The following is a 15,709-nucleotide window of genomic DNA, read 5'->3' on the forward strand; positions in this document are numbered from 1 at the left end:
TGGATATCTCTCAGGGTCAGTGACAGCAAAGCAACTCTATTCTTAAAATTGTTCACAGTAAAAACTTTGAAGTGGTGTTTGATTCTTTTCTTCAAATTCCATATCCAATCTGCCAGGATATCCTATTAACTCTACTTACAAAAACATCCAGAATCAACTGGTTCCTTCCTACTCCTATCCTTACCAATGTAAGTCACAAAATTCCCCGCTTCGTTGCTGCACCAACCTCCCAGCTGGATTCCCTGATCTCAACCCTGCTTGTATGTAACACTGCAATGAGAATGATCTGTGTGAAGTAGCAGCCAGACGTGGCACTCCTGTGTGCAAAACCTCCCAGTAGTCAGTTCTCAATTCTTAATTCTCCTCTGGCCCTTCCCACCCTCCTCTCCCATCCTCTCTCCCTCTACTCATTCTGCCTCAGGCCCAGGACACTCTTGCCATTCCCCCTAGATCCAGGAATGCCCCACTCCCAGGCTTTTCCGCAGGTAGGTTGTTCCCTCTACCTGAAATGCTGTTCTTCTAGCTGTTCTCATCTTCTTCGGGGCCCTGTGAGCAGCTGAAACTTCTGCTCCATCAAAATTCCCCGCCACCTAGCCCTGGTACAGGCCTCCCACAGCCCTGACCATCTTCCACTGAGCCTCAGGATCTTCCTGCTCACTGTGTAGTATATGTCTTCTCATCCAACTCAAGTTCAGTAAGCACCATGATGGCTGCAGTGTTTCTGACCGGCTTTGCTCACTGATGCACTGTAAACTTGGAGAAACTGAAAATATGAATTTTTAAATTTCTAATATGAACTGCAATATCCTCTGTCATCTGCCCCAGCTTCTGTATTTATTTGTATCATATTTAATGTCTCTCAGTAAGGTTTCACTATTGTGTCCACATTATTCCTTTTATTAAAGATTCTTTCCCTCTTTAATATGATTTTCCATTGTTTTTTTCTAATAGTTAATGCTAGCATATAAGAAAGTTACTGAGTTTTGCATATTTAGATTGCATCTGAGACTTTTCTAAACTTGTTACCTGTCTTTCTTGTTTCTAGATATAGTTATTTATAGAATACATGACTCTATTTCTTCTTTTTTAGCATTTATATCTCTTATTTTATCTTAGGTGAAGGGTTAAAATAAATAATATGATTAGAGGCAGTTATTCTTATTTTGGTTTTGATTTTAGAGGTAATGTCTCTTAACAGACATTGACTTTTGGCTCTATATACACTTTTTCATATTAAGGAAATCACTGAAAATGTTAGAATAATGGATTATATGTGCAATGCAATGACTCAGGAAGCTAAATGTAAGGAGGCCTCAATATGAATGTGATTCAGAGAAGATCAGGGTCCAAAGCAACAGCAGCACTTACAAGGTTTCTATATATAAAAGGCCTCTCAGTGTTGCCATTCCAAATTATTTAAAAATATCAATTGAGGACATGGCTTTTACTAAGAGGCCAAAAAAAGAAAAAAATAGTTTTGGATATCTATTTCATTGGTCTCTACCCCACATATTCATACTCTCATAATATCTATGACTACTACAAAACAGGAATTCAACAATCTGCCAGAATTCTACAGTAAAAAGGGGCAGACAGGTCCTTTAATATTAGCAAGTTATTTAAGTTGGGCTTATTTGATTTTTACATTTTTTTCCTGATCTAAGTAATATCCACACTTACTGTAGCAAAGCTGGAAGGCTATAAGAATATTTGGAAAATATAAGTATGTATTTCTATAGTAATTAGTGAAAAACTAAGAACAAGGAAATGTTACATCATTGCTAGAGATTACTGGCAATCATTAGAAGGTACAAAGTAGACCTAATATGCCAACATGGAGAGTTATAAGGCAGAGTATTTTGTTTTGGTTTTGGTAGGGCTGGGAATTGAACCAACACCTCATACATGGTATCCTACCATGAGCTATAATCTCAGCCCAAAGTGTACAGTTTTATAGACAATATATAGGGTATAATTTATAAACTAGCTATAGCCTGCTCTGTCCGACAAATTTCCAACACTATGTGATTACTTGTACATGTGTACGTGTAATTCATAATACTAATAATATGCACACATGTACCAGAAGGAGAAAGCATTGGCAGGAGAGAACTGGAGCCAATACAGTGGTCACCTCTGGAGAGTGGGCCTGCGGTGGTGACAGGGAACATCTACTTCTAACTTTATATCCTTCTTTATGTCTAAAGTTTTAAAAACAAGAAACAAACACACAAAAAAGAAAAAAATAGATATAATAGAAAAGAGGAAAGAACCAGAAAAATACACATTGCCAGTTAATGCTGGGATATATTTAGTGAACATACACAGAACTATCTGCTTAGCATAGTGTCTTGTATGAAATCAGCACTCAGTTAATAGTCACACAATATGCAGGGCCAACTCACGGTGTGACAGAAGTTACAAGGAGTCACGACCGTCAAGGGAAAAGCTGAGAAACAAAGCTCAGATTCAAAGGCAAATAAAATCCACAGTGCAATGCCCTGAGCCTCATTTCTTTCCATGTCTTGCAGAGTGGGAGACTGGAAAACACAGCCCAATGAGAAGACAATTGTTCTCCAAGAAGAAAGCTCTGCTTTGAGTTACCATTTACCTTTATATAGCTCTGGTAATTGGTTCTATTTATGAAGGTTACTATCCAATTTTTACTGGAAGATATTACTTTAGCTACTCTTTACTTTAGAACTAATCCCAGTGGAAATTGCTTTTTCTTTAGAAGGATTTCAAGATATTTTTTCATGTAAATAATTTCACAGCCAAAGGGGTTTTTTTTGCGGGGGGGGGGTTAGCTCTTAGCACTTTTCTAGTCTCATTTGCTGTTGGTCAAAGGAAGTATGTTTCTCATAAAAATGTAAACCATTTGGAAAAACACAGGTTAAATAGTAGAGTTAAAAAATATACCAGGAATAATTATTTCTCTTTATTCTTGTGTAATTATAAATAGGGTGAACTAAAGCACATAAAAGATACTAAATACCATTAAAAAAAAACTGAATCAAAGGAATCAGGAGAAATTTGGATGAAGAGTTTGCAACAAAAGTAGGCCATCTCTAACATTTAATTAGTAAAATAATGTTTTCTGTTTAAAAATTTGGCTTAAAAACATGATAAATACTAACATTAATTTTTTTCTATAAACTACAAAAACATTTAACAATTTATTAAATAATTCCAATTCAGAATAAGCAATAAACCAAACAACAGAAAATTCCTGTTACTGAGTAACTCTAAGTTATTAATGCAGTGATTTGTATCTTTTGATTTCTAGGAAGTTCTTTATGTTTTTGGAAGATCAGGCCTATGTTGAAAATGTAGGTTTTGGCTGCTCATGGAACCAAATGTAAATCAAAGTCCTTTTGACCCTGATGTGCTCAGAGTGATAGGATGACACTGCTCGAGTACACAGAATAGTTACTGCACTGTTAATGCTTTATGATGGTTAATGCTTTACATTTTCTGGTTCACTTAGGAAGTCCGAAAAAATTAAATTATGCCAAGATAGTTCAAGGCTTATAAGCCCAGAAGTATTATTGATAGCGAGGAAATTACAGTTGCCAAGTTTCATCAGAAAACAAAACGTGAGGAAAACGAGGAGGGAGGAGTGTCATTTGTACAAACAGTACAGAACAAGCATCCATACGGAGGGTACACTGAGCCTTTAATTAGGACCTGAATTTGACTTTGCTTCTGATAGAATGGCAGCAGAAACTAACTTACAAACCTTCCTTCTATGAGTAAATTAAAATGTTGTTAAGAAATATAACAAAATATTATTTCACCTGAACTGCGAAGAAGGAAAGGGAAATGCCTACCTGCCGGAAGCAAGAAACAAAAGACCAGGCGGAGGCCTGTGATGCAGAGGTCTGGGAAGACAGCGTTACTAGGCTGGAGACCTAGGGCCAGGTTATCAACCCTGCAGGTTTGGGAAGAGAGGCCTACAAAGGAAGAGCAGACCGTCCAAGGCGTTCCCATGACAATACTAGCTCCCCTGAATTTGCAAGTCAGAGTGCCCTGGGGTCCAGTTCTTAATCCTCTTGGGTTGTCTATTGCTGAGTACTCAGTAATGAAATCCTGTCGCTTCTTTCAAGTACAAACATCTACATGTCTGGCTTCACCTAAGCAAAATTAGGAAAGAGTCTGTACAGCTATAACACAGATTACAAAAACTCTAACAGAATATTATGAAAATAATTATGCTAAAATGTTTGCAAATTTACATAAAATGAACACATTTTAGAAAAATATCTCAACAACATAGGGAAAAAAAAATAGAAAGCCCGAAGAAGAAAGTCTTAAAGTCCCATAATCATAACACAAAGAACACATTAAATCCAAGTGATTTTATAAACAAACTTAACAAACCTTTAAAAAATTCCATTCTTAGACAAATTCCTACTGAGAACAAAAAAGTTATGTACAATCCACAATGCATGGTCTTGAGTGTAATCTCAAGACCAAAACTAAAGAAGAGTACAGGACAATCTTGCTCACAAACATAAGTAAAAAATTATAAACCATATGTTTACAAGTCAAGTCTAATAATATATTAAAATATAAAGCACCATGAACAAACTGGGTTTATTCTAGGAACTCAAGAATAGTTCATACCATGCTAACTTTCCACATAAATAGATGAAATTAGAAAATCATACTAACATCTCGGGTGCAGAAAAGGCATTTGATAAAAATTAATGACCAGCTGGATATGGTTGTACACACTTATAACTCAGCATTCTGAACACCTGAGGCAGAAGGCCTGCAAGTCTGAGCCCAGCTTGGGCAACTAAGATCCTGTCTCAAAATAAAAAAGTTAAAAACAATCCCCCTGTGCCACAAACACATACCAATAATTAAAGAGGAAAAAAAGAGGGCCCGAGATTTAGCTCAGTGGTTCTGTCACCTGCCTCTCAAGCTGAAGGTCCTGAGTTCAATCCCTGGTACCCTCTGCAAAAAAAACCCTCTTGGAATATTTTTAAAATCACAAAGAATAAAAGGATGAACAATAAACTGCTTCTATTTGTCAGTGTTCTGTATTTATAACAAGATAAAAAAGAAATGGTACAAAGAGAGAGAATTGGAATAGTTTCTATTTGTAGATGAGTTTATCATCATAGATGACAAAAATTTATAAACATTGTCAGAATTAATTAGATTGTAGCAAGGTACTTCTTGATAAAATGGCTGTATAAAAAATCAATTGTAGGCTGGGGATTTAGCTCAGTGGTTCTGCCGCCTGCCTCGCAAGCGCAAGGACCCGAGTTCGATCCCAGGTACCAAAAAAAAAAAAAATCAATTGTATTTCTGAATACCATAACACAGGAAATGTCATTAAAGATTTATCATAATAGTAATAAAAATATATCTAAAAATAAACACAACAAAATATATACAAGACTGAAGATAGACAAAATCTGCAAATAATTAAAAAATGTTAAAGCAAAATTTTAAGGGACAGCCACATAAAGGATAGATGTTTCAAGATAGGAAGATATGATCCAAAGAGGCAAGTTCTTTCCAAACTGATGTATTCAATATAATTCAAATAAAAATGCCAACGCTCTTACTGAACTTGTCAAAGCTCATTTTAAAACCTATGTCAAAAAGAAAGTTAAGTCTGGAGTGTAGCACATGCCTGTAATTTCAACTACTCAGAAGGCAGGAGGATTTCAAGTTTGAAACCAGCCTGGGCAACTTAGCATGACCTTGTCTCAAAATAAAAACGGCACGGAAAATAGCTCGGTGGTGGAGTGCCCCTGGGTTTATCCTCGGGGAGGGGAGAACAATTAGAACACCTCTGAAGAATAAGGCATTAGATATTAGTTCAGTATAGAGAAATGAACCAGGGAACAGAATAGAGAGCTAACAAACAGACCTCTCTACACAAAGGAAGCTGATGTAATGGTGGTGACACTGAAAATCAGTGGGGAGAAGACTTTAATAAATGGTACTGGGCTAGGATAGCTGTTCTAGCACATGGAAAACAGATCTCTTTCAAACATTATACAAAAAATCCATTTCAGATGGATTAAATACTAATATGGAAAGGAAAACCTTAAAACTCTGACCTTGAAGTCCTAGGGGAAAGTATAAATTTGGACCCCTAAAGGAAAATATAAACATTAAAACAAAATATAAAAGCTAAAAATCTAAATCTGCTAATCATCATAAAACAATAAAAGAATAAGCAGGAAAAATTATATATATATATATATATATATCTCTTGAGAGCGAGAGCTATATGTGTATGTACATATAGCTTTGTAATCTATGACAAAGGATTGATATACAGAAGAGACAAATAGAAAAAAATAGAATAAAATGGTCCTAAACTGAAGAAAGATCTTACAGTTCACTGAAATACAGAAAGAAATAATGAAAAAACAGACAGGTAAATATGACCCGGTTAAATTTAAATTCTAAGGAAGAGAATAAAACTGGGGTGAAAAATCTCTTCTGGAACATTTAACTGCTTAGCAGAGAATGGGACAGTACTGTATTTTCAAACTTCTGAGGAAAAAAATTGTGTCATTAAAATTAGAATTGTACACCAAGCCAAACAACGTTTGGGGTATGTTACAACAAAGATATTCTCGTAATGGAAAGACCCTGGAAACACAATGACCTTGTAACCTTTCTAGTAAAAAATATTCAAAGAAGTACTTGAGCCAAGTATAAGGTGAATTTAAAAGAAGACATGGCACACAAGAAACAGTGGTGAGTTAAGATTACATAATTATTGATGTCATCCTAAAATTTAATTATATTAAAGATTCTTGAGATAGACAGGTAATGAAAATCTACTCTAAACTCTTTTTCCTTCTCTTTTTTTCTCATTTCTGATACTTCATTCTTCTCCCTCATTCTTTACCTTTTTGCCCCAAGAATTCCTTTATAATCATTTCTGATCCACAAATAAGGTTTTTAGCTATATTTAACCTGGTAATTACTAACTTGGAATTTTTAATTGATAATCTTTTTGTTTTAATTTCTAAAAAATCTTTTGTTTTGAGATTGCTTCTTTTGTAAAATAGACTTGTTATTTAATGGAATTATCTCCTTAAATTACAATGATAACATAACATTTAAAAAGTTATTTTGTGAGCTAGGCATGGTGGTACACACTTGTAATCCTAGCACTTGGGAGGCTGAGGCAAGAGGATTGAGGGTTCGAGGCCAGCGTGGGATACACAGCAAGTACAAGACTAACCTGGGATGCATAGTGAGACCCCATCTTTAAAAAAAGTTACTTTATGTTTTTTAATTTAACTATTTTGGCAGAGGCATTTTGCTTTGAGCCGGTTGATTCTCATGTCCAGTAACGTTTCATTTTCAGTTTATAAATGAAAGTCTAGTGCCATCTGACATACTTTTTTGTAATGATAAAAAGGTTCTATTCGATAATGTACGATATGGTAGCTATTAGACACATGTGGCTACTGAACATCAGGAGTGTTACCATGACTGACACTACTAATTTTGAATTGTATTTAATTTTAGTTAATTTAAATTGAAATATAAATAGCCACACGTGGCTGGTAGCTACTACACTGAAGAGTGGTCTAGATTGTTCAGTATTCTTAGCTTCTGTGGATTTTCCCAGCAAATGCACTGATTACTAATTATTTCTTCTGTTTAAGATTTCCTTTTCCAGCTCTATGGAAGGTACAAAAAAAGGTTGGCAGGGGGCTATGGTTGCCAAGTTTCTTAAGCTGTAGTGCAGAAAAAGGCCAGTAGGTGGACCCTCCCTTTAGGAGGGCTTGATGAGAAATGAGAAGGGATCTACCTTTGTTCACAGCACCCCCCATCCCGCCAAACACACACACCTCCCATCAACACCTAGCTAAAACACACACAGACTATGGCGACACAGGAGTGGCAGGCAGAAAGGGCAGCAGGCATGTGCATGCCACCATCATTAATAGTGTGCTCCTTCTTGGTGCATGTTCTGTGCACCCCAGCACTGAGGGAGGCAGAGGCAGGAGGATCACAAGTTTGAGTACCACCTGAGCAACTTAATGAGACTTATTGACCTAACAAGACCCTGTCTCAACGTTAAAAAGGGCTGGGTATAAGCTCTGTGTGAAAGCCCTGGGTTCCAATACCCAGTAGGAAAGAAAGGCAGAAGAGGAAGAGAGGGTGAGAAGGGGGAAAGTTGGGAGAAGAGGGGAGGGGGAGGAGAGGGGAGGGGAGGAGGTGCTAGACACAGAGAAGACCACATGACGATGAAGGCAGAAACCAGAGTGATGCATCTGCAAGCTAAGGTATGTCAAGGATTTCTGGCAACCACCAGACACTGGAAGAGACAAGGAAGAATTCTCTAGAGCCTTCCAAGTAAGCATGACCCCCTGACACCTTGATTTCAGGCTTCTAGCCTTCAGAATTGTAGATAATACATTTCCATGGTTTTAAGCTACCCAGTTTATGGTATTTTGCTACAGTAACCCTGAGAAATTAATGCACTATTGATCCCTAAAACAGAAAGGAAGCTTTTGGCTAAGTTCTCAGAAAAAAAAGACCATATATTTTTCTACAGCTGGATGATACCATGCAGATTCATATTCCAATCTTGTTTGACACAGGTTTTCCAAGAATGCGTTTTAATAGTGTGATAGCTAGAGATCAGGTTAACAAACAAAAATCAACTCAAAAAAGTTAAATAGAAGTGTGGGCAGGGATGGCGGGGGAATAAAGGGGAGCCAGGGAGGGACTGTATTAGTGGATCCTCTTTTCCAAGTGTGCCAAGTATGTCAACTTGACTGGATTAAGAGACTCACAGCTGAGTGTGCTACAAGGGGGTGGGGAGTTGGAGGAGGTAGGTCGCAGGGGTATGCCCTTACAGGTTATATCTCTAGCTGGATCTCTTCACTTGTGCTCTGCTTCCCAGCCACCATGAAGTGAGCCACTTTGCTCCACCATGCCCTTCCACTATGATATTTCTGCTTTGGAGTCAGCTGACCATGGACTGAAAACTTCAGAAACATGAGACAAATAAACCATCTCCTTCTTTAAGTTGTATATGTTAAGCATTGTTTTCCAATGAGAAAACGGATCAATACACCAAGGAAGAGAAGAACACCAAGTCAAAGCCAACACAGATGGAGCAGGGCCTCTGGTACCACTGAAAGCAGGACTGTCCGCCTGGATTTTCATTTTATTCTTCCTAAGTAGTGTCTCCATCCTTCTATCTATAGACTGTCTACCTACCAGGTGAAAACATGACTGCTAGGAGCTCCTAAGTTTTATCTTCTAAAGAGCTTGCCCCTGTAGAGAGATGGACTGCATTCTCTGCGTCTTGAAGTCCAAAAGGTCCAGCAAAGTCTCTGATTGGCCTACAGTGGTTCAGCCCTCCACCCCTGAAATACTCAATGCAGCCCTGTGTCTGGGAAAATCCCAGAGAAAAAGATGGATGGCAACAATGTACATAAGCAACAGCTCTAGATTCCCTCATCAATAAAGAAACAATTTTTGTTTTTAACTCCAAATTTTGACTAAAATGCTAAAATGAGGTGAGCAACTAGGGGTTAGAGAAGTACTTCTAAAGGCAGATACAAATATTATTTGGAGAGTAAGATGCAGTCATAGATAAATCAAATTATCAAAAATTATAGTACATTGATAAAGAACTTTAATGAAGAGCCAATAAGCATTATGTACTGAATGCTTTATGTATATAACTATAAATAAAAACAATTTTCACAGCTGGAATTCAATGAAAAACTGCGTTTTCCAAAAAAAGAAAATGCAAGAAATTAGGAAACCATTTTATTTATTTATTTATTTATTTATTTATTTATTTATTTATTTATTTATTGGTACCAGAGATCGAACTCGGGTCCTTGCGCTTGCGCAGTAGGCAGTGAAACCACTGAGCTAAATTCCTGGCCCAGGAAACCATTTTATAATTTGCAAATTTATTTTAAAGAAATTCTTTACTTTCCATAGCAAAAAAAAAAAAAAAAAAATCAATAGTAAACACCCGACTACCCATTATGGGTACAGCACTGAAGTGAGATAAAATTATTTCTAGAGACAAACTCAATGTACAACTTGTAACTTTTAGAAATAGAAATGATCACTTACTGTGGTACTAGGGTCTCTCTCAGCTCGATCTAGCTCAAAAGAATTAATTTTATTGGCGCTCATTTTATCAGTGTCAGCAATGACATAATGTCTAGGTGAGTAAGCACTGGACAAGCTCCCAAGCAGCCTCAGGATCTCTGTAGTATGCCCACCTGGAAAAAATATTGAAAGGTCAAAGATTATGAAACCACAACAGACACACCCACTTGACCATGGTATAGCAATGTCATGTTTCTGGGGGGGAAAGAACCACCAATGTGAAAAATTTCTCAAAAGACACAAGAATATTTGGAAACAATAGGGAGATAGATCTTCTGCAAAAGGGAAGGGGACCAAGAGATGGAGGAAAGGGGGAGGGAGGGGAGAGGAAGGGAAAGAAAAAGAATTAGGGTGTGTTATGTGCACGTACTAATTCTCCCTGAGTAGTGTAATCATGATGTACTGCAAATATGTACTAATAAAAAATAAAAATTGAAAAAATAATCTTTGCTCTTATATAAATATGACTTTTATATGAAGAAAAGATAATACATGTATAAAAATAAATTGGCACTAGCAATAGGTACTTACACAAAGAAGTATAAGACAAAATTCTTGTAATCAAGAAGACTGGTGGGGAAAGGGCAAGATAGATCTATTTATAAAGATAAACAGGATACAAGACAGCAAGTAAAACTAAAATACAGGAGGGCCGGGGATTTAGCTCAGTGGTGCCGTGCCTGTGTCGCAAGCGCAAGGTCCTGAGTTCAATCCCCATATACCAAAAACAAAACAAAACAAAAAAACCCCCTAAAATACAGGAGACAAGAAAATGGTAATGAAAAATCAATGCTCTAAAAGTAAGGAAGATCACTGGTAAAGGCTGAGATGACTTAAAAGGCAAAGATAACAGAGAGGAGTAGGGAGGACATTGGGCAAGGGCAGGACTGAGAAGGCAATACCTGAGACATGTTCATGGGGTGGTAAGAATAATGGGAAGAAGATGAAGTTATGATAAAACTAGGAAAGTAGGATGAAGACAGTCACTGAAGGCTTCTGTGTACAGTAATATGACAAGGGAGGCATGATCAGCAGAGCTTGGGTCTTCCCAAGGAAGACTCTCTTGTCCACTGTAACTGCTGCTCCTAACAGGTCTCACTCAGCATGCCACAGGGCCTCAAATATTTACCACCTTCATCAAACAAGTATATGTTCAGTTTCTAAAATCATATAATCTCCAAAAATTTAATACTTTAATTTCAAAGACACCAACTACAGACATCCCCTCAGCAACTGTGAGGAACTGGTTCCAAGACACCCTACAGAAACCAAAATCTATAGATGTTCAAGTCCTTTATAAAAAAAGGATGTATTTTCATATAACCTACACATCTTAAATCATCGCTAGATTACTTATACTATCGAATACAAGGTAAATGCTATGTAAATAGTTGTTATAATACAGTTTTTAGGGAAAAGTCTGTTTACATGTTCAGTACAGATTTGAAATTTTTTTCAAATATTTTGGATCTGTAGTTGATTGAATCCAAGGATGCAAAGTTCATGGATATGGAGGGAGGGCTGTGTTTCCTTTATGCAAACAACAAAAATGAAAGAATATCTACCATACATTTCAAGCAAAACAATTAGAGCTACATTTAAACCTACTTTAGTTTCACGAAGGAGCTACATTTAAATCTATTTTAGTCTCATTTCAGAATACTCTGTGCTTCAGCCAGATTGATGTCTTCAATATTCTCTATTCATCTTATTTGTTAATTCTTCCTGCCTTTGGTTGTCTTGTTCCCTCTACCTAGAAAGCTTCCCCTACTCTCTTTCTTTACTGTTCTGAGAGCTTTTAATATACCATGAACACAAAGAAAGATAATCAAACAAATTAAGGATATGTTTCCTCTTAATACATTTTTAGTAGTAAGAATTTATTACTAAGAATTTACTACCAAAGAAGTTAGTAGAAAGAAAGAATTTCTTTTCAAGTTCTACAAGGAATTATATAAAGAAATGTAGCACAGATTTAGTGTAAATTTCAGAAATTAGAATCACACATTAACTTTATACAATTTTTAAGAAGCAAGAGATGATTTGACTGGGGCATGTAATTTACACATCCACTTTATACTCATTTTAGTATTTTTATTTTTAGCATTTAATGTGTTATGGTTTGCAAAGCAGGTACTTGTTTTCACAGCTAGAACAATTAAGGATAAAACCTAATAACTAAACATCTTCCACTGCAGTGAAAACCTCATTATACCTGCTTTAACAGTCTTTTTCTTTTCTTTTCTTTTTAAAGGAAACACTCATTGAATACACTCACTGAAAAGTTAACCTTGTTACTGAATAAAGTCATAAAAAGGACGGACTCTTTTAGCGAGTCCACTGTACTCTATTAAGATAAATTTGGGGAAATAAAACCATCTCAGTTCTACCTTAAAATATACCCAGCATCCATTCACCACCTCTTTTGCTACTGTCCTCTTCCAAGCCACTGTCACCTTTCACACAGATTATGAGCAAAGCTTCTTAGTCTTTTCCCCCGACCCACTTCTCCTTTACACTATTCTCAACAGTATCCAGTATGATCTTATTAAGAGTTGATCACATTATTTCTGTTTAAAATTCTCCAATGGGTTTGTGTCTCACACAGAATAAAAGGCTTCTGTAATGTGACCTTGACCTTTGTTACCTCTTAGACCTCATCAGCTTCTTCCCCCCTTAGTCTTCTCCAGTCATCTCTAGCCTTCCTGCTATCTGTTATCTTCCCAAGAGGTTTTCCCTGACAAGTCTTTCAAAAATCCAAACCTTCCTCCCATGTCATAGTATTTATCACCATATAATATACTATGTAGTCTAGTTCTTTTGCCTTTTATATCTCCCCATCCCTAACCTACTACAAGGCAAGCACCATAAGGGTAGGGATTTTTGTTTACTCTGTTACTGCTGTTACCTTCAGGGCTTAGAAAATAGTTAGGCCCTCCTATTGTTGAATGAAATGAGTGATATTAAATCCAAAGTTTGTCTAAGGAGACATATTGCATATCAAAGAAAAGTAGTAATTTTAATATATGTTCTCTGAGTCTAGGTGGTCAAGTAACAATATTTTATGGTACCTAAAGACTGAATGTTGCTTTGTCTTCAGAGTAAACATTGCAAATGCTTTCTCCTTTCTCCAAAGTTTTGGGCATGCACTACTGAACTGTTTATTTGATTATAAGTCATTCTTTGACCTGCATTACTCTTTAAAGACCTTGGCTCCTTCCTACTTTGAGTGTTCTGAATGAAGAAGGGTACCATTTGCCCAACCAATGTTCAATCTAATTTTAGTTTCTAGTCCACCAATCTAATTTTTTTTTTTCGGTACTGGTGATTGAACTCAGCACCTTGTGCTTGCCAGGCAGGCACAGTGCCGCTGAGCTACATCCCCGGCCCCTCCACCAATCTAATATTAACCAAATGCACAGCTTTAACATTCATCTGTTTGTTCAAGTCAGAAACATCATCCTTTAGCCTTTTCCTGTCTCCAATTTAGATAAAATAGTGCCCTTCCTGAAGACTGCATAGCCACAGCAGAGTTGTACTTCTTATACAGTAATTACAAGACTTTAGCACTTATTGTGGCAAGTACCATTTTGTCTTGTCTTCTGTTAGTTTTTCTATATTATCTATTTATTTCATTCACTAGTGTTTCTTTGTGTACTTTTCATAGTGCTTGGTACACAGTCAGTTCTCCATGGCAAGTATTATCAGTTTTGTTATTTCCAGAGCTTAGCTTACTACCTGACCTCTCCTACAGCTCAAAATATGTTAAGTGAATAAAGTAATGATTTATACTTGACCAGAAGTGTGGTACAGTTGCTCATATTATAAATATTGGTCCACTTGAATACAATCTCATGGTTTTTCTAAATACACACTGTGTGTGTGTGTGTGTGTGTGTGTATGTAGTCATGCAACACAGTGACATTTTGGTCAATGCTGGACATGATATATGACAGTGCTCCCATGAGATTGTAAGAGCTGAAAAATTCCTGATGCCTAGTGACATCATGGCTGTCATAGCTTAGTAACCCAAGGCAATACATAAACAAACCTACTATGCTACCCATCACATAAAAGTATAGCACATACAATTATGTACAGTATTACATAATACTTGATAATGACAGTAAACGACCATGTTACTGGTTTATATCTTTACTGCGCACTTTATTGCTAGAGTATATACCTTATTAAAAAAAAAAAGTTTATTGTAAAACAGCATGCCCTGTATTGGTGGCAGCAACTTCATAAATCCCGTTTTTATTATATCTCTTAATTGCATCATTTTCTGTTGCCCTTAATTTAATCTTGTGTTGTTTTGTTCACCGTGGCCCTAGGAATAAACTAAACCATATACACATATACCAGAGATCCTCAGTGTGCAGTATGCTGATCACCTAGGATTGTTTAAGTACACTGTATGCTGTTCACACGAGGATGTATATCTCAAAAGTTAAGCCTTTCATGACCATATTTAATTTTTGTCAAAATGGTCCATTTAAAATTTAAAGTGCCTTCAGAGGCTGGTGGACTGAAACTGTTTACTTGATAGGCCAGTTTGTTGCTCATACGCTGCACCTTGCTGTTGTTCTACGGTCTGTAGGTAATGTTTTTATCCTCGTAGACTTTGTACATTCATAAATGTGACACTCTACTTTGCTTCGTTTACCATGTAACATTCGCGTTTCCTAAACTAAGTACAAAAGGCTTAGACTAATAACGCACAACAGCCAAACAGGAAACTGCGTGTTAGCATCAAAAGGCTTCAGCGTTCTCTGTTCACTGATTATTTGTTAGACAGCTACACCCTACAGAAGGGCTTAATTACACACGAATGTAAACTACTTGTCATTAAAAGGCGCCTAGGCCGCGTTAGCAAACCAGCCTTTTTCCCTCGCTGGGCTGACCAGCTCCAGTAACGCACGGAAACTACAAATCTCAGCATGCAAAGCTCCAAAAAGGGCTAAGGAGAACAGAAAGAGCGTCGCGGTGTACTCTGGGGTTTGTAGTGGCCGACCCAAACGCGACCGTCACCACCCTGATACTTACCGGACCCAGCCACTACCAAAAGACTGAGAGACTCTCGGGGCGTAACATCCTGGCACCGAAACACTATCCATAATCTCAAGACTAGAACGACTCCCACCGCTGCTGCAGCTGCAGCTAGAATAAGGACACACGCCATGTGAAAGAAAGGCGCGTGCGCACTATCCCGGACCTAGCGGTACTAGTTAACAGGTACGGGTACGGAGAAGACTCAAACGTCCTGCTACACGTCTGGGTGGGCGGGGCTTGCTAGAAACTGGGTGGGGTTAAGGACCCAAGGAGCAGCCGCGCGTCTGGCGACTTTTGTAGCTTCAGGGTTGGGTTTTGCCCCGCTGCTGCCCAGGCATAAAATGAAATCTGGGAAGCTGTAAACGCTGGATAAGTTTGATTTTTCGCTGGTGACGAGGTCAGGCTACCTGTGCTCCCGAAAAGCCCCGAAGCTCCCAAGTTAGAAGGTGTTCCAGCTCTACCTACCAACTTTGGTCTGAGACCAAGGCAAATGTCGCTCTTTTCCTTCTCCTCCCCT

At 37.5% G+C, this 15,709-nt stretch overlaps 2 protein-coding genes across 5 annotated transcripts in view; one reads left to right on the forward strand and one right to left on the reverse strand.

The window, feature by feature from the left end:
- Window positions 1-15,375, reverse strand: part of Alg14 (ALG14 UDP-N-acetylglucosaminyltransferase subunit) — a 110,901-nt gene extending 95,526 nt beyond the window's left edge. For all 4 annotated transcript variants that reach the window (XM_087213168.1, XM_004841222.3, XM_087213167.1 and 1 more), the window contains exons 1-2: window positions 15,187-15,375; window positions 10,099-10,250 (exon numbers count right to left, since the gene is read on the reverse strand). In XM_087213168.1, coding sequence (XP_087069294.1) covers window positions 10,099-10,250; window positions 15,187-15,322 — 288 coding nt within the window. In that variant the 5' untranslated portion in view covers window positions 15,323-15,375. The remainder of the gene's footprint in view (window positions 1-10,098; window positions 10,251-15,186) is intronic.
- Tlcd4 (TLC domain containing 4) overlaps window positions 15,241-15,709 on the forward strand; it is a 106,127-nt gene continuing 105,658 nt past the window's right edge. The window contains exon 1 of the mRNA XM_013070871.3: window positions 15,241-15,375. The gene's annotated coding sequence lies outside the window, so the exon portion shown is untranslated. The remainder of the gene's footprint in view (window positions 15,376-15,709) is intronic.

This window comes from Heterocephalus glaber, unplaced genomic scaffold, assembly GCF_053883595.1.
Source record: "Heterocephalus glaber isolate CG9 unplaced genomic scaffold, H.glaber_assembly_v1.0 deba00001442, whole genome shotgun sequence".
Lineage (NCBI taxonomy): Eukaryota > Metazoa > Chordata > Mammalia > Rodentia > Bathyergidae > Heterocephalus > Heterocephalus glaber.